At 45.6% G+C, this 12,847-nt stretch overlaps 1 protein-coding gene across 31 annotated transcripts in view; it reads right to left on the reverse strand.

Moving 5' to 3' along the window:
- The window catches only part of LOC143934091 (neurexin-2-like), a 3,463,823-nt gene that overhangs the window by 139,247 nt on the left and 3,311,729 nt on the right, over nucleotides 1-12,847 (reverse strand). For all 31 annotated transcript variants that reach the window (XM_077457482.1, XM_077457436.1, XM_077457661.1 and 28 more), the window contains one exon: nucleotides 12,471-12,793. In XM_077457482.1, the coding sequence (XP_077313608.1) occupies nucleotides 12,471-12,793 (323 nt within the window). The remainder of the gene's footprint in view (nucleotides 1-12,470; nucleotides 12,794-12,847) is intronic.

The following is a 12,847-nucleotide window of genomic DNA, read 5'->3' on the forward strand; positions in this document are numbered from 1 at the left end:
GCAGGCTTCCGTGGGCCTAATGTTCGAGCGTAAAAAAATGATGACGCCGGATAACCCTCTTGCCCAACAGTTGACGGCTGGCTTGTCAGAACTCATAGCCCGCCAACTACTGCCATATAAACTGGTGGACTCGGAGGCCTTTCGAAAATTTGTGGCCATTGGAACACCACAATGGAAGGTCCCAGGAAGGAAGTATTTCTCAGAGAAGGGCATCCCAGAGCTATATGGTCATGTTCAGTGGCAAGTGAATGTATCTCTGGCACACAGTGTCGGTGCCAAGATTCATCTGACCACAGACACGTGGTCTAGCAAACACAGGCAGGGAAGGTATATCACTTTTACTGCCCACTGGGTGAACCTTCTGACAGCCGTCAAGCATGCAACCCGTGGCACCCGTGTAGATTTGGTTTTACCGCCACGGATTGCATGCAGGCCTGGCTCTTCTTCTCCTCCTCCTCCTACTCCATCCTCCTCCCTCTCCTCCTCGGCTGACTCCTCCTTTTCCGCTGCTTCCGCTGCGCCGCCCAAGCTCCCCAGAACCCATTCGACATGCCAGGTGAGACGTTGCCATGCCGTGCTGCGTCTGTTGTGCCTGGAAGCCAAGAGCCACACTGCCCGGCACTCCTTTCAGCTTTGCGTTCACAGGCAGATCAGTGGCTAACACCGCTCAATTTGACAGTTGGTAAAGTGATGTGTGACAACGGTGCCAACCTGCTTAGCAGGGAAAAATTACGCACGTGCCATGCATGGCACACATCTTAAACTTGGTCGTGCACCAATTAGTTGTCAATTACCCTGGGGTCCAGGACACCTCGGCCCATTTCAGAAGATCTTACACGGCCCTGGCTTGCCTTGCTGACATTCAGCAGCGACACAATCTACCGGTCAGACGTCTTATTTGCGATTGCCCGACGCGATGGAACTCAACCTTCTATATGCTTGATAGGCTGCTCCAGCAGAAACGTGCAGTTAACGTCTACCTGTATGAACTCTGCGGCAGGACAGGTTCTGGGGAGCTGGGTTTTTTTTCACCGCGTCAGTGGCTGCTCATGCGCGACGCATTCAGACTTCTGCGGCCATTTGAGGAGATCACCAAACTGGTCAGTCGCAGCCATGGCGCCATCAGTGACATGGTACCTTATGCCTTCTTTATGGAGCATGCATTACGTTGTGTCATTGATCAAGCTGTGGAGGAGCAGGAGCGGGAAGATGAGGAAGTCGCAATGCTGGATGAATTCCCAGGGGGGCTACTCTATCTGAGACAAGTGAACAACAGGAGTCTGAAGAGAAGTCAGAGGAGGATGGTGCCGGGGCGCATGAGGAGGAGCAAGAAGAGCATGCTTTAAACCTTTCTGGGATCCCTGTTGCTGTGCGTGGATGGGGAGAGGAGAATGAAGAGGACGACATTATCCTGAATGATGAGCAGGAGCCAGGCCACCACACCGCTTCCAGTTTAGTGCAAATGGGGAGCCTTCATGCTCCAGTGTTTTAATAGGGACCCCCGTATAAAAAGCATAAGGGTAAAAGACCAGTACTGGGTGGCAACATACTTAGACCCCCAGTACAAACACAAAATGGCGGAAATGTTACCGCTGTCACAGAGGGCTGTCAGAATGGAGCACTTCCAGGCCTTGCTTTGAGAAATGCTGCATTCTGCATTTGCGTGCGCTGGCAGAGGAGCAATTCCCACTCCCAGAGAAGGAGTTGCGGGTACCAATCCAACAGCGCCTGCAAGAAGAGGCCGGTTTGAAGATGTGTTGGTGACTTCGGATATGAGGTCATTCTTTCAGCCGACCCATCGACAGGTGTCATCCGGATCCAGCATCAGGGAACGCCTAGACCGTCAGGTGTCCGACTACATCGGGTTAATGGCCGATGTGGATGCTCTGAGGAGTGATGAACCCCTGGACTACTGGGTGGGCAGGCTTGACCTCTGGCCAGAGCTTGCCCAATTTGCAATCAAACTGTTGGCTTGCCCCTCGTCCAGTGTCCTGTCCGAAAGGACGTTCAGCGCAGCAGGGGGGATCGTGACCGATAAGCATACTCGCCTAGCTCAAGACAGTGTTAACTACTTAACATTTCTAAAAATGAATGAGGCATGGATCTCAGAGGAATTCAACACATGTGACCAGTAGACCATGTATATGTCTATAAACAATTTTTTTAATCGAGCACACATACCTTCTTTCTTCATTTGGCTCACTTCCTTGTCCAAACAAAGCACACCGTACTATATACCCGTACCCTCCTGTTTGAAGAGGTTGAGCGGTGTCATATTTCTACTGGGGCTGCTTATTATGAGGGGCTCCCACCATCCCTGTGCTGTGCTGACTTCCTCCTGGGGCTGTACCTCTGCTGTGCATATTATGATGGGCTCCCACCATGCCTGTGCTATGCTCATTATGAGGGGCTCCCACCATCCCTTTGCTGTGCTGACTTCCTCCTGGGGCTGTACTTCTGCTGTGCATATTATGAGGGGCTCCCACCATCCCTGTGCTATGCTTATTATGAGGGGCTCCCACCATCCCTGTGCTGTGCTGACTTCTTCCTGGGGCTGCTTATTATGAGGGGCTCCCACCATCCCTGTGCTGTGCTGACTTCCTCCTGGGGTTGCTTATTATGAGGGGCTCCCACCATCCCTGTGCTATGCTGACATCCTCCTGGGGCTGCTTATTATGAGGGGCTCCCACCATCCCTGTGCTGTGCTGACTTCCTCCTGGGGCTGCTTATTATGAGGGGCTCCCACCATGCCTGTGCTGTGCTGACTTCCTCCTGGGGCTGTACCTCTGCTGTGCATATTATGAGGGGCTCCCACCATCCCTGTGCTGTGTTGACTTCCTCCTGGGGCTGTACCTCTGCTGTGCAGATTATGAGGGGCTCCCACCATCCCTGTGCTATGCTCATTATGAGGGGCTCCCACCATCCCTGCGCTATGCTGACTTCCTCCTGGGGCTGCTTACGGTGCTGGTGTCAGTGCTGTATATCACGGTGCTGGTGTCAGTGCTTTATGCCACTCTGCTGATGTCAGTGCTCTCTATCACGGTGCTGGTGTCAGTGCTGTATATCACGGTGCTGGTGTCAGTGCTTTATGTCATGCTGCTGATGTCAGTGCTCTCTATCACGTTGCTGGTGTCAGATCATTCTATCACGCTGTAGGTGCCATTGCTGTATGTCACCCTGCTGATGTCAGTGCTCTCTATCACGGTGCTGGTGTCAGTGCTGTATATCACGGTGCTGGTGTCAGTGCTTTATGTCACGCTGCTGATGTCAGTGCTCTCTATCACGGTGCTGGTGTCAGATCACTCTATCACGGTGCAGGTGTCATTGTCACGCTGCTGATGTCAGTACTCTCTATCACGGTGCTGGTGTCAGATCACTCTATCGCGGTGCAGGTGTCATTGCTGTATGTCACGCTGCTGGTGATCATCTCCTGCACCCTCTTCTTTGCCTACCCTGACCTTCCCTCTCCTCCATTGCCTTCATGCGCTCCACAGTCCTGAATTGTCACAACAATTTCACGTATAAAAAAAGAATGCTTGTAGTTGTCGATCCCAGATTCACCTCATACATGTGTTATGTCATTGGCCATGTGGTGGGACTATGTTTGCACAGCTAGTAATTATTTTGTGGCTGCAAATTTGACCTGTAGGTTTGCAAAGTTCGCCTCCCATTGAAGTCAATGGGGCCTGCCGCGAACGAGGCGTTCGCGAAACGTCCCGTCGGAAGTTCGTCCATTATTAATGATCCATATTTGCAAATCAAGACAATTTTTTATTTCTTTTTACATGGGGTGGTGTTTGTGTGGGTTGTGTGTGTATGTCTAAATGATGTACAGATTCACTTCTGGGCCAATGTATATTTCTTTCTGCTTCAGTGTGTGTGTGTGTGTGTGTGTGTGCGTGTGTGTCTTCAAACTATGGCCCCCCAGTTGTTCAAGAACTACAATTCCCATCATGCCTAGTCATGTCTGTGAATGTCAAAGTTTTACAATGCCTAATGGGACATGTAGTTCCGAAACAACTGGAGAGCCATAGTTTGAAGATTCCCGATCAATCTAGCAATGTCTAGAGAAGCCTGGAGCAAAAGGAAATTAAATGACATAATTAAAGGGAGGGCATGACAGGGTTAAGCAGGGCACAGGGAGAATAGAGTTTATGTAAGATTAGTAGATTGGTGGATTAGGCAGGGGGAGGAGCTAGCTGCATGAAGCAACACGTCAGTGGCATAACTAGAATCTTCAGGGCCCCGATGCAGGAAACCATGGCGGCCCCCCCCTACCCGACCTCCGGACAGGGCTCTTTTCTCCAAGCCCGATGGTGGAACACCAGGGCCCAGTCCCAAGTGGGTGGCTGCATATAAAGGAACCGATTTAAAAAACATCAATTACAGCCACTGTGCCCATCAAACGCCACCACTGTACCATCTAATGCCACCACTGTACCATCAAATGTCACTACTGTGCCCATCAATTGCCACCGCTGTGCCCATCAATTGCCACCGCTGTGCCCATCAAATGCTGCCAGTGTACCCATCAAATTCTGCTACTGTGCCCATCAAATGCTGCCACTGTGAATCCCCACCGCCCGCTCACTGTCTGCCCGCCACTTACCCTGTCTTGGTGGGGCAGCGGGTAACGGCCATGAGCGGGGTCCTCCATGCAGCTACTGCCATCCTCATCTTCCGTCCTCTCCTATTGATGGGCATCCAATAGCTGCACCTATCGTTTCAGCCACTCTGGTGATGGGTAAAAGACCCGCACACCTGATTGGTGGAGAGGTGGTTCAGTGTTAGGAAAGTGAATATTAATTCACTTTTCTAACACACCTGGGTAGACTGTGAGCGTCAAGCATGGCGCTCACAGTTCACCTATTTTAAAGCCTATTAGAGCCCATGGCTCTAATCAGGTGCTGCAAAAATACCCCCCACCGCTGTAATTCAGGCACCCGGCACCCCAAAAGGGACCAGACACCTAAATATGGGGGTGGCAGCGGTGGCCATGGATAGATTCCTGCTATGCTATGCATGAATCTATCCATTGGTCATAGAGGGGGTGGAACCTGTGCACCCTTTTGGATGCACCGCCACACACACATGCATACATACACATACATATATGAACACACACACACACATACATACAAGCATGCTCACACACACACATACAAGCATGCTCACACGCACACATATAAGCATGCTCACACACACAAGAGTGCTCACACACACACACATACATTAATGCTCACACACACACACACACACACACACAAGCATGCTCACACACACACACACATACATTAATTCTCACACACACACACACACATACATGCATGCTCACACACATACAAGCATGCTCACACACACACAAGCATGCTCACACACACATACATTAATGCTCACACACACACATACATGCATGCTCACACACACGCACACACACGCACACACATACATGCATGCTCACACACACACATACAAGCATGCTCACGCACACACATACAGGCATGCTCACACACACATACATGCATGCTCGCACACACGCACACATGCATGCTCACACACACACACACACACCCACATAGAAGCATGCTCACACACACACACATACAAGCATGCTCACACACACACGCACATACAAGCATGCTCACACACACACGCACATACAAGCATGCTCACACACACACAAGCATGCTCACACACACACAAGCATGCTCACACACACACAAGCATGCTCACACACACAAGCATGCTCACACGCACACACAAGCATGCTCACACGCACATACATGCATGCTCACACACACGCACATACAAGCATGCTCACACACACAAGCATGCTCACACACACACATGCACACACAAGCATGCTCACACACATACAAGCATGCTCACACACACATACAAGCATGCTCACACACATGCACATACAAGCATGCTCACACACATGCACATACAAGCATGCTCACACACACACACACACACACATACAAACACAAATACAGTAGATAGTCTTATTAAAAAAAAACAGCAGACATTTACCTTTTGCTCTTCCTGCCGGGTACTGCACTCTAGGGGGAGACAAAGAGCACACACTGTGCTTTCACTAAGCCTAATGTGAGGAGCTCCCGCACAGTGCCGATTTCAGTTCGGCTGATGATCGGGGAGCTCCTCTCAGCCTCCCCTCCTATCGAAGAGTACAGGGGGCCCTCAGGCCACCTGCAGCAAGGGGCCCGGTCGCCATGGCGATCTTGGCGACCCCTATAATTCCGCCACTGCAGCACGTGTGTCCCTCCCCATCTCAGTGGTAGAATTGGGAGCGAGCTTCCCACCCTCCCTCCATTGAAGAAGGTTTGTATATGCATTGATTGCTTGCTAACACACGATAACTCTTTTTTCCACAGTACAATTGATGCAGGATGTCGTGGCAGTGGTGGGCTGTTGGTCTTTGTGGGTGAAGGAAGTAACCTCGGATATGGAAGAGTTCAGGACCAATTGGTGGTATGGGTCCCATTGGTGCTATTCCAGCTAATAAATGTTTAGCTGGAATTTGGTTAATGGGTGCACTGTGGTCAGTGTTTGGCTGTCTCTGAGCTATCATGTCAGCTGGAGGCCTATTTAAGTTTAAGGCATAGCAGTGCCGGATTGGAACATGTGACAAGCTTGAGGTTTTCCTGCAAAGACTGATGCAAGTATGGTTTCAGTATGGTTTAACGGTTGTTTTATAAAGTTATGTAAATTTACTTGAGTGTTAATAAAAAATGGCGGCTACAGCCAATATTTACTCCAGCTTGGTGTGGTCTCCATTCATGGGTAAGGGCAAGGTAAAGCAGAGCTGGGTATTGGTCAGTCAGAATTAGTTTATTATGTAGCATCTGTTATATAATGTCATGAAAAAGTGTGTTATTAGGGATTATCTCATTATCATCTCATTAGGGAAGAGCCCGATGTTCGAGTCGAACGTAAGTTAGATTGAAACATCGGGTGTGCGCCCATTTGAACAATATGGGGCGTTCTCGGCAAATTCAAGTGATCTGCGAGATCATGCAAATAGTTAAAGTTTATGGGACAAAACATGAAAAACCAAAAGTGATAATTTTAAAGGCTTATATTCATGTTATTGCCATAAAAAAAGTGTTTGGGCACCCAGGTCCTGCCCCAGGGGACATGTATCAATGCAAAATAAAGGTTTAAAAACAACCATTTTAATAATTCTTAAAGTGAAACAATAAAAATGAAATATTCCTTTAAATATCATGGCTGGGAAGGTCACCTTAGTCTACCTGTAAATTAGCTAATTTGTGTGATGTGTTTTACTATGCTACAGCAAAATGTAAACTTCATTTAAAACTGCACATGGCTGTAATGTATTTTCGGATGCCGGCAATATAGATAAAAATCATTGAAAGAAAGGCATGAGTTCCCCCCAGTCCATTACCAGGCCCTGCAGGTCTGGTATGGATTTTAAGTGGAACCCTGAGCCAAAATTAAGCAAAAAATGGAGTGGGTCCCCCCCCAAATCCATACCAGACCCTTATGCGAGCACACAACATGGCAGAAGGGAGAGAGCACCCCCCCTGAACTGTACCAGGCCACATGCCCTCAATATGGGGTGGATGTTTTGGGGTCCCCATGGAGACAAGGGCCTCTTCCCCACAACCCTTGCCCAGTGGTTGTGGGGGTCTGCTCGGGGGGGGGGGGGCCTTCTAGAATCTGGAATCTTTAACAAGGAGACTCCCAGATCTCGCCCCCCATATGAATATCGGACACAATGTACCCCTACAAATTCACCAAGGTATCAAAAAAAGAAAAAATTACATTAGACAAGTCCTTTATTAAAAAATTTAAAATAAAAATGTCCCGCAATGTCTATCCATGTTCGATCACAGCGTTCGACAACCTGAGAAAAAAAGCTGAAAAACTCCACCTCCATGGGAGGCGTCCAGCTGACTGCAGGTTTTTTGCTTTAAATAGCTGTTATATAGCTGAGGGCGGGGCCACTTGGTGATGTAAATTAGTGACCCCGCCCCCCAAAACACCCTCCCCATGTTGAGGGCATGTCACCTGGTATGGTTCAGGAGAGGGGGGCGCTCTCTCATCCCACCCCCTTTTTCTGTGGCCTGCCGGTTGTGTCCTTCAGATAAGGGTCTGGTATGGATTTTGGGGGGACCCCCACCAGACCCAAAGGGCCTGGTAATGGACTGGGGGGGGAAACCATGACCTTTTTTTTAATGATTTTTATGTATTCTCCCGGGATCCAACAATACATTACAGCCACGAGCAGTTTTAAATTACATTTTTTCCTTTAGAAATTTCATTTTGCTGTGGTACTGTTCTAAATACGGGAAAGATGCGCTACTTTACAGGCATACTAAGGACACCCCCAGGCACGATATTTAAAAGAATATTGCATTTTTATTGTTGAATAATGAATTCAAATTATAGGAAACCAAACAGGCTCTTGTAGTATATCTAATTTATTTAAGATCTGATTGCAGTGTATGGTCACCTTTAAAGATCAAGATCTGAAAATATTAATTTATTGGTTTTAGAAACACTTCTTTGTTCTTTGTAATGTATTGAAAGATTTGGGTAAAAAAGAAAAAAAACACATTTCAAAGATATATTAGAAGTAATAGGAATGAGATAAGCATCAGAAGGGTTAATCAACTGGGAACACCTACTAGACACACAACCAATTTGATTAAATTAACCAATTGTATTTAGCATGTGCTATTATCAATGAGAAAACCGCAGTTACCCTAGCACCAGTTGCAGTGTACATACACAGGTATTTATTATCACTATTTGCCCTTCAATGTGCCCTGGTTCGCATGTTTCGCAATGTTTCCAGCACACCAATTAATGTATGCAGTGTCTTCTTCTTAGTGAAAGGCCGAGGTATCCGAGAAGGGCATGTTTTGTTATGGAGTAATTCATCCATTTGACAGTGAGTGGGGGGACAGACAACCAGGGAGTTAAGACTTTTGCAGTCCTTGAAGCACCCCTTTTAAAAGGGGAAAACGTAAGTTACCTATTTTGTAAAAAGATCCATACATGAAGGTGATTGCAGTTATAAATCGTGGTGGGACTTACCGTGGCAATAAACAGATATCAAGGCATCTTCACATTGATACAGGGACTATAGGAGACTTGCATCTGTTGTACATTTTTTAATTGCATCCTTGTGAATTGTGGTGGTATTCACCTGGAGTATACTTGCATACATATATGAAATGATTACCAGGACATTTTAATTTGAAAAAAATTACATCAAAGGAAATCATTTATGTTTATTTGCCACTGTATATAATTGATTATTGAATTAGGTGGTTACTGTATTAGGTGACACAAGGAAGTGTGCTATAAAAATATATACAGTATCTTACAAAAGTGAGTATACCTCTCACTGGATTACAGGAACCATGTCTTGTGGTCTGATGAGACCAAGATGAACCTATTTGGTTCTGGTGGTGTCAAGCATGTATGGCTGCAACGGAGTCAAGAGGACAAGTGTCTTGCCTACATTCAAGCATGGTGGTGGAAGTGTCATTGTCTGGGGCTGCATGAGTGCTGCTGGCTGCTGGCACTGGGGAGCTACAGTTCATTGAGGGACCAACATGTACTGGGACATACTGAAGCAAAGCATGATCCCTTCCCCTCGGAGACTCGGCCACAGGGCAGTATTCCAACATAACAACCCCAAACACAACTCCAAGACGACCACTGACTTGCTAAAGAAGTTGAGGAAAGGTGATGGACTTTCCAAGCATGTCCCCAGACCTAAACCCTATTGAGCATCTGTGGGGCATCCTCAAATGGAAGGTGGAGGATTGCAAGGTCTCTAACTTCCACCAGCTTCATGATGTCATTATGGGGGAGTGGAAGAGGACTCCAGTGACAACATATGAAGCTCTGGTGTACTCACTTTTGTTGCCAGCAGTTTAGACATTAATGGCTAAGTGTTGAGTTATTTTGAGGGGACAGCAAATTTACACTGTTATACAAGCTATACACACACTACTTTACATTGTAGCAAAGTATTATTTCTTCAGTGTTGTCACATGAAAAGATATAATAAAATATTTATATAAATGTGAGGGGTATACTCACTTTTGTGAGATACTGTTGACGCACAGCACCATATCACATGGGGTGCACTGGACTTTTTTTTTTTTTAAATGAGCAAATAAAGTTGCTCTTGGACACCTAAATCTTTACAGGCTATACAAAAAAAAAACTTTCATTTTCATTCATAGCCAAGATGTTCTCATATAATGCTGGTTGCAACCAACACATATTTAAAATATTGTAGACTTGAAAAGATAAAACCATCCTATATTATTTGTTGTTATTAGAAAGTCAGGCATTTCTAAAAGTGAACTTGATTGTAAAGTTGCCAGCTTTGGGCTGTCATTCTATCCTAGCTGCACTAGCTACTGGAACACTGACCCAAAAACCAAATGCAGGAGGGGAATACCTACTTTTAGACTTCAGGAGCTACAGTATATGTTAGTGACTTTGTACAGTACATAATGAAGTCATAATACAGAAGGCAAGCATTTTTTTATCACTAAATCTGCAATGACAGCTCCGAACATTAATCCTCAAAAATGTACTTTAAGTCAAATAATTGACTTATTCATTGCCAGTGATATAAGGGATACAAGAATAGAACTGCTTGCAGCTGACTGGCTCAGTAACTCAGAAGCTGAATTTTCCTGGTCTCCTAGGGTTATTAATGAATGGCTGCAATCAGTGGCTGAAAAAACGTCAAATGAAATAACTCATAAAAAATGTTAGTGCCCCCCCTCCACCCAGAACTTTGTGCCCTGCCTTTTATTGGATCCTTCCTGCCTTGTACCCACAACCTGCTGCTCTCCCCCCTGCCTGTGGCAGCAATGACAGCAGGTTGTGCAGGGGATCATATTGAGGTCACACAGCAGGGAGGGTCAGATCTGTTCTGAATGGGGAGCAGGAGGATTGGTAAACGTCTCTCATGTTTACGGATCTATTCAGTTTCTTGAATGAACACCTGAAGGGATTGGTAAACATAAATTACATGTTTATGATCACTTCCTTTTGTGAGTGAACACAGAAGTGCTCAGTGCTGAACATTTCTTTATACAGGGAAAAACATATGGAAAGTGACGCTAGTGGAAATGTTACTAAAGTAACGCAATGTCCATCTTATCAGTCTTGAGAGCTCCAAGCTCTAATATATGGAAAGGAGAAGGAACGTCAACTGATTCATGTCCAGCCTTGTTGGGGTTAGTAGAAACAATCTCCAAACATGCAGAGACAAGGGAGCCCACATTGTTTGTATCTCCCAAGTGCACATGCTAAAAAATACATAGCGAGCACACCAGTGATGTCATCACGGTCAGGTGCTGCATTCCAGCTTGTGTTCCAGCCTCGCCCTTGGCTCTCCTTACCAACATCTAGCTGGCCAGGTCAGCCCTACAAGCGGCAGAGATGGCTCCCAGCGTGGTTCTGTGCAGTTTCCACTCATCAGACGTTTTACAATATATGCCAGTTCTTATCCTTCACCATGTGAGTTTTATTCTTTATGCTTGGAATAAATTATTTAATAGTCTACACTCAGAGGCACCTGTGCTTTCTTTTTTTCTCTGAACATTTCTTTGTTCACTAAATACAAGGTGGTAGAGGAGAAAAACATGAGGACTCCATTCTCCTTATTTTAGTCCCAAAAGATAAACATCAGGGGTTTATTTAGACCCTTCATATTTCCCCAAAGCCTCCTAGTAACAGTACTATAAAAAAAAAATCCCACACAAAAAAAAACAGAAAGAAGCCCCCCCCCCATGATTACACACAATGTGGTATGTTACATGTATTCTTGCCACTAATGAAACAATGATCTATTGATATACTGGGCATGTGTTATGGTGTTAATATACACTACAGTGCTTGATGTTATTTATTATTATTTTATTTTTTTTGCCGACCACGAAGGGACACAAATATTATTATTTTTTTAAATAATTTTGTAAACAACATTAATTCAACTCAATATGTGCCATGATCTGGTAACATGCTGCATTCGGAAAAAAATGTATGCTTACATAATTTAATCGTAATACACATACCACAGCACAAAAGGTGTGAAGCCAACTTATAGTTTTTTACCATAAGTAGCTTGAATACAGTTTTGCATACCTTCAATCTGCATATGAGTTTGTGTGCGCTAATAATGATTTTAGTGTCTTTTTATAGAAAATAATGTTTTGACAAACACGTGTACTGTGTACAAGTATTGCAGGGTGCACAAAATCAAAAACACCTGTGCTTTCAGGAAACATATGGTTTGGGGGTATTTTACAAACTTTCAAAGCTGTAAAAAATAGTGAAATATGATAGAAAAATTCATTAGTAAAACCACTATGTTAAGGCTAGTGTTTGTTAATGAATACTGTTATTTTTAACATACATGAAAACTGCAATGTTGTACTTACTTGTGCGATGCTGTCTCTCATGGTTGGAGATCTCCCTTTCCTAGTGGTGGTGGTGGCCATGGTTGTAGTTGTTTCCATGATAGTGGTAGACATGTCAGCCAAAAGTGTAGTGGCTGTTGTCTCAGTGGTCATGACTGATGGAACCTCACCAACAAGCATAAGATTGCCTTCCGTCCTGATATTGGGGTCACTCTCTGCAGCTAGGGAGAGCACCTTTAGACCATTGTAATACAAGCCTGAGATCTGACCCTGGAATGGCCGTCCTTGGTCCTTTCCACCAACTTTGATGGCTGCCTGGCTGTTGAATATGGTGAGCTGCCGACCTGGTGAATAACAAGAGTGATGTTAATTGTTTAGATTACAGAACATGTAACACA

The sequence above is a fragment of the Lithobates pipiens genome, unplaced genomic scaffold (genome assembly GCF_037356315.1).
Source record: "Lithobates pipiens isolate NorthernLeopardFrog02 unplaced genomic scaffold, aLitPip1_a1.2 Scaffold_10, whole genome shotgun sequence".
Classification (NCBI taxonomy): domain Eukaryota; kingdom Metazoa; phylum Chordata; class Amphibia; order Anura; family Ranidae; genus Lithobates; species Lithobates pipiens.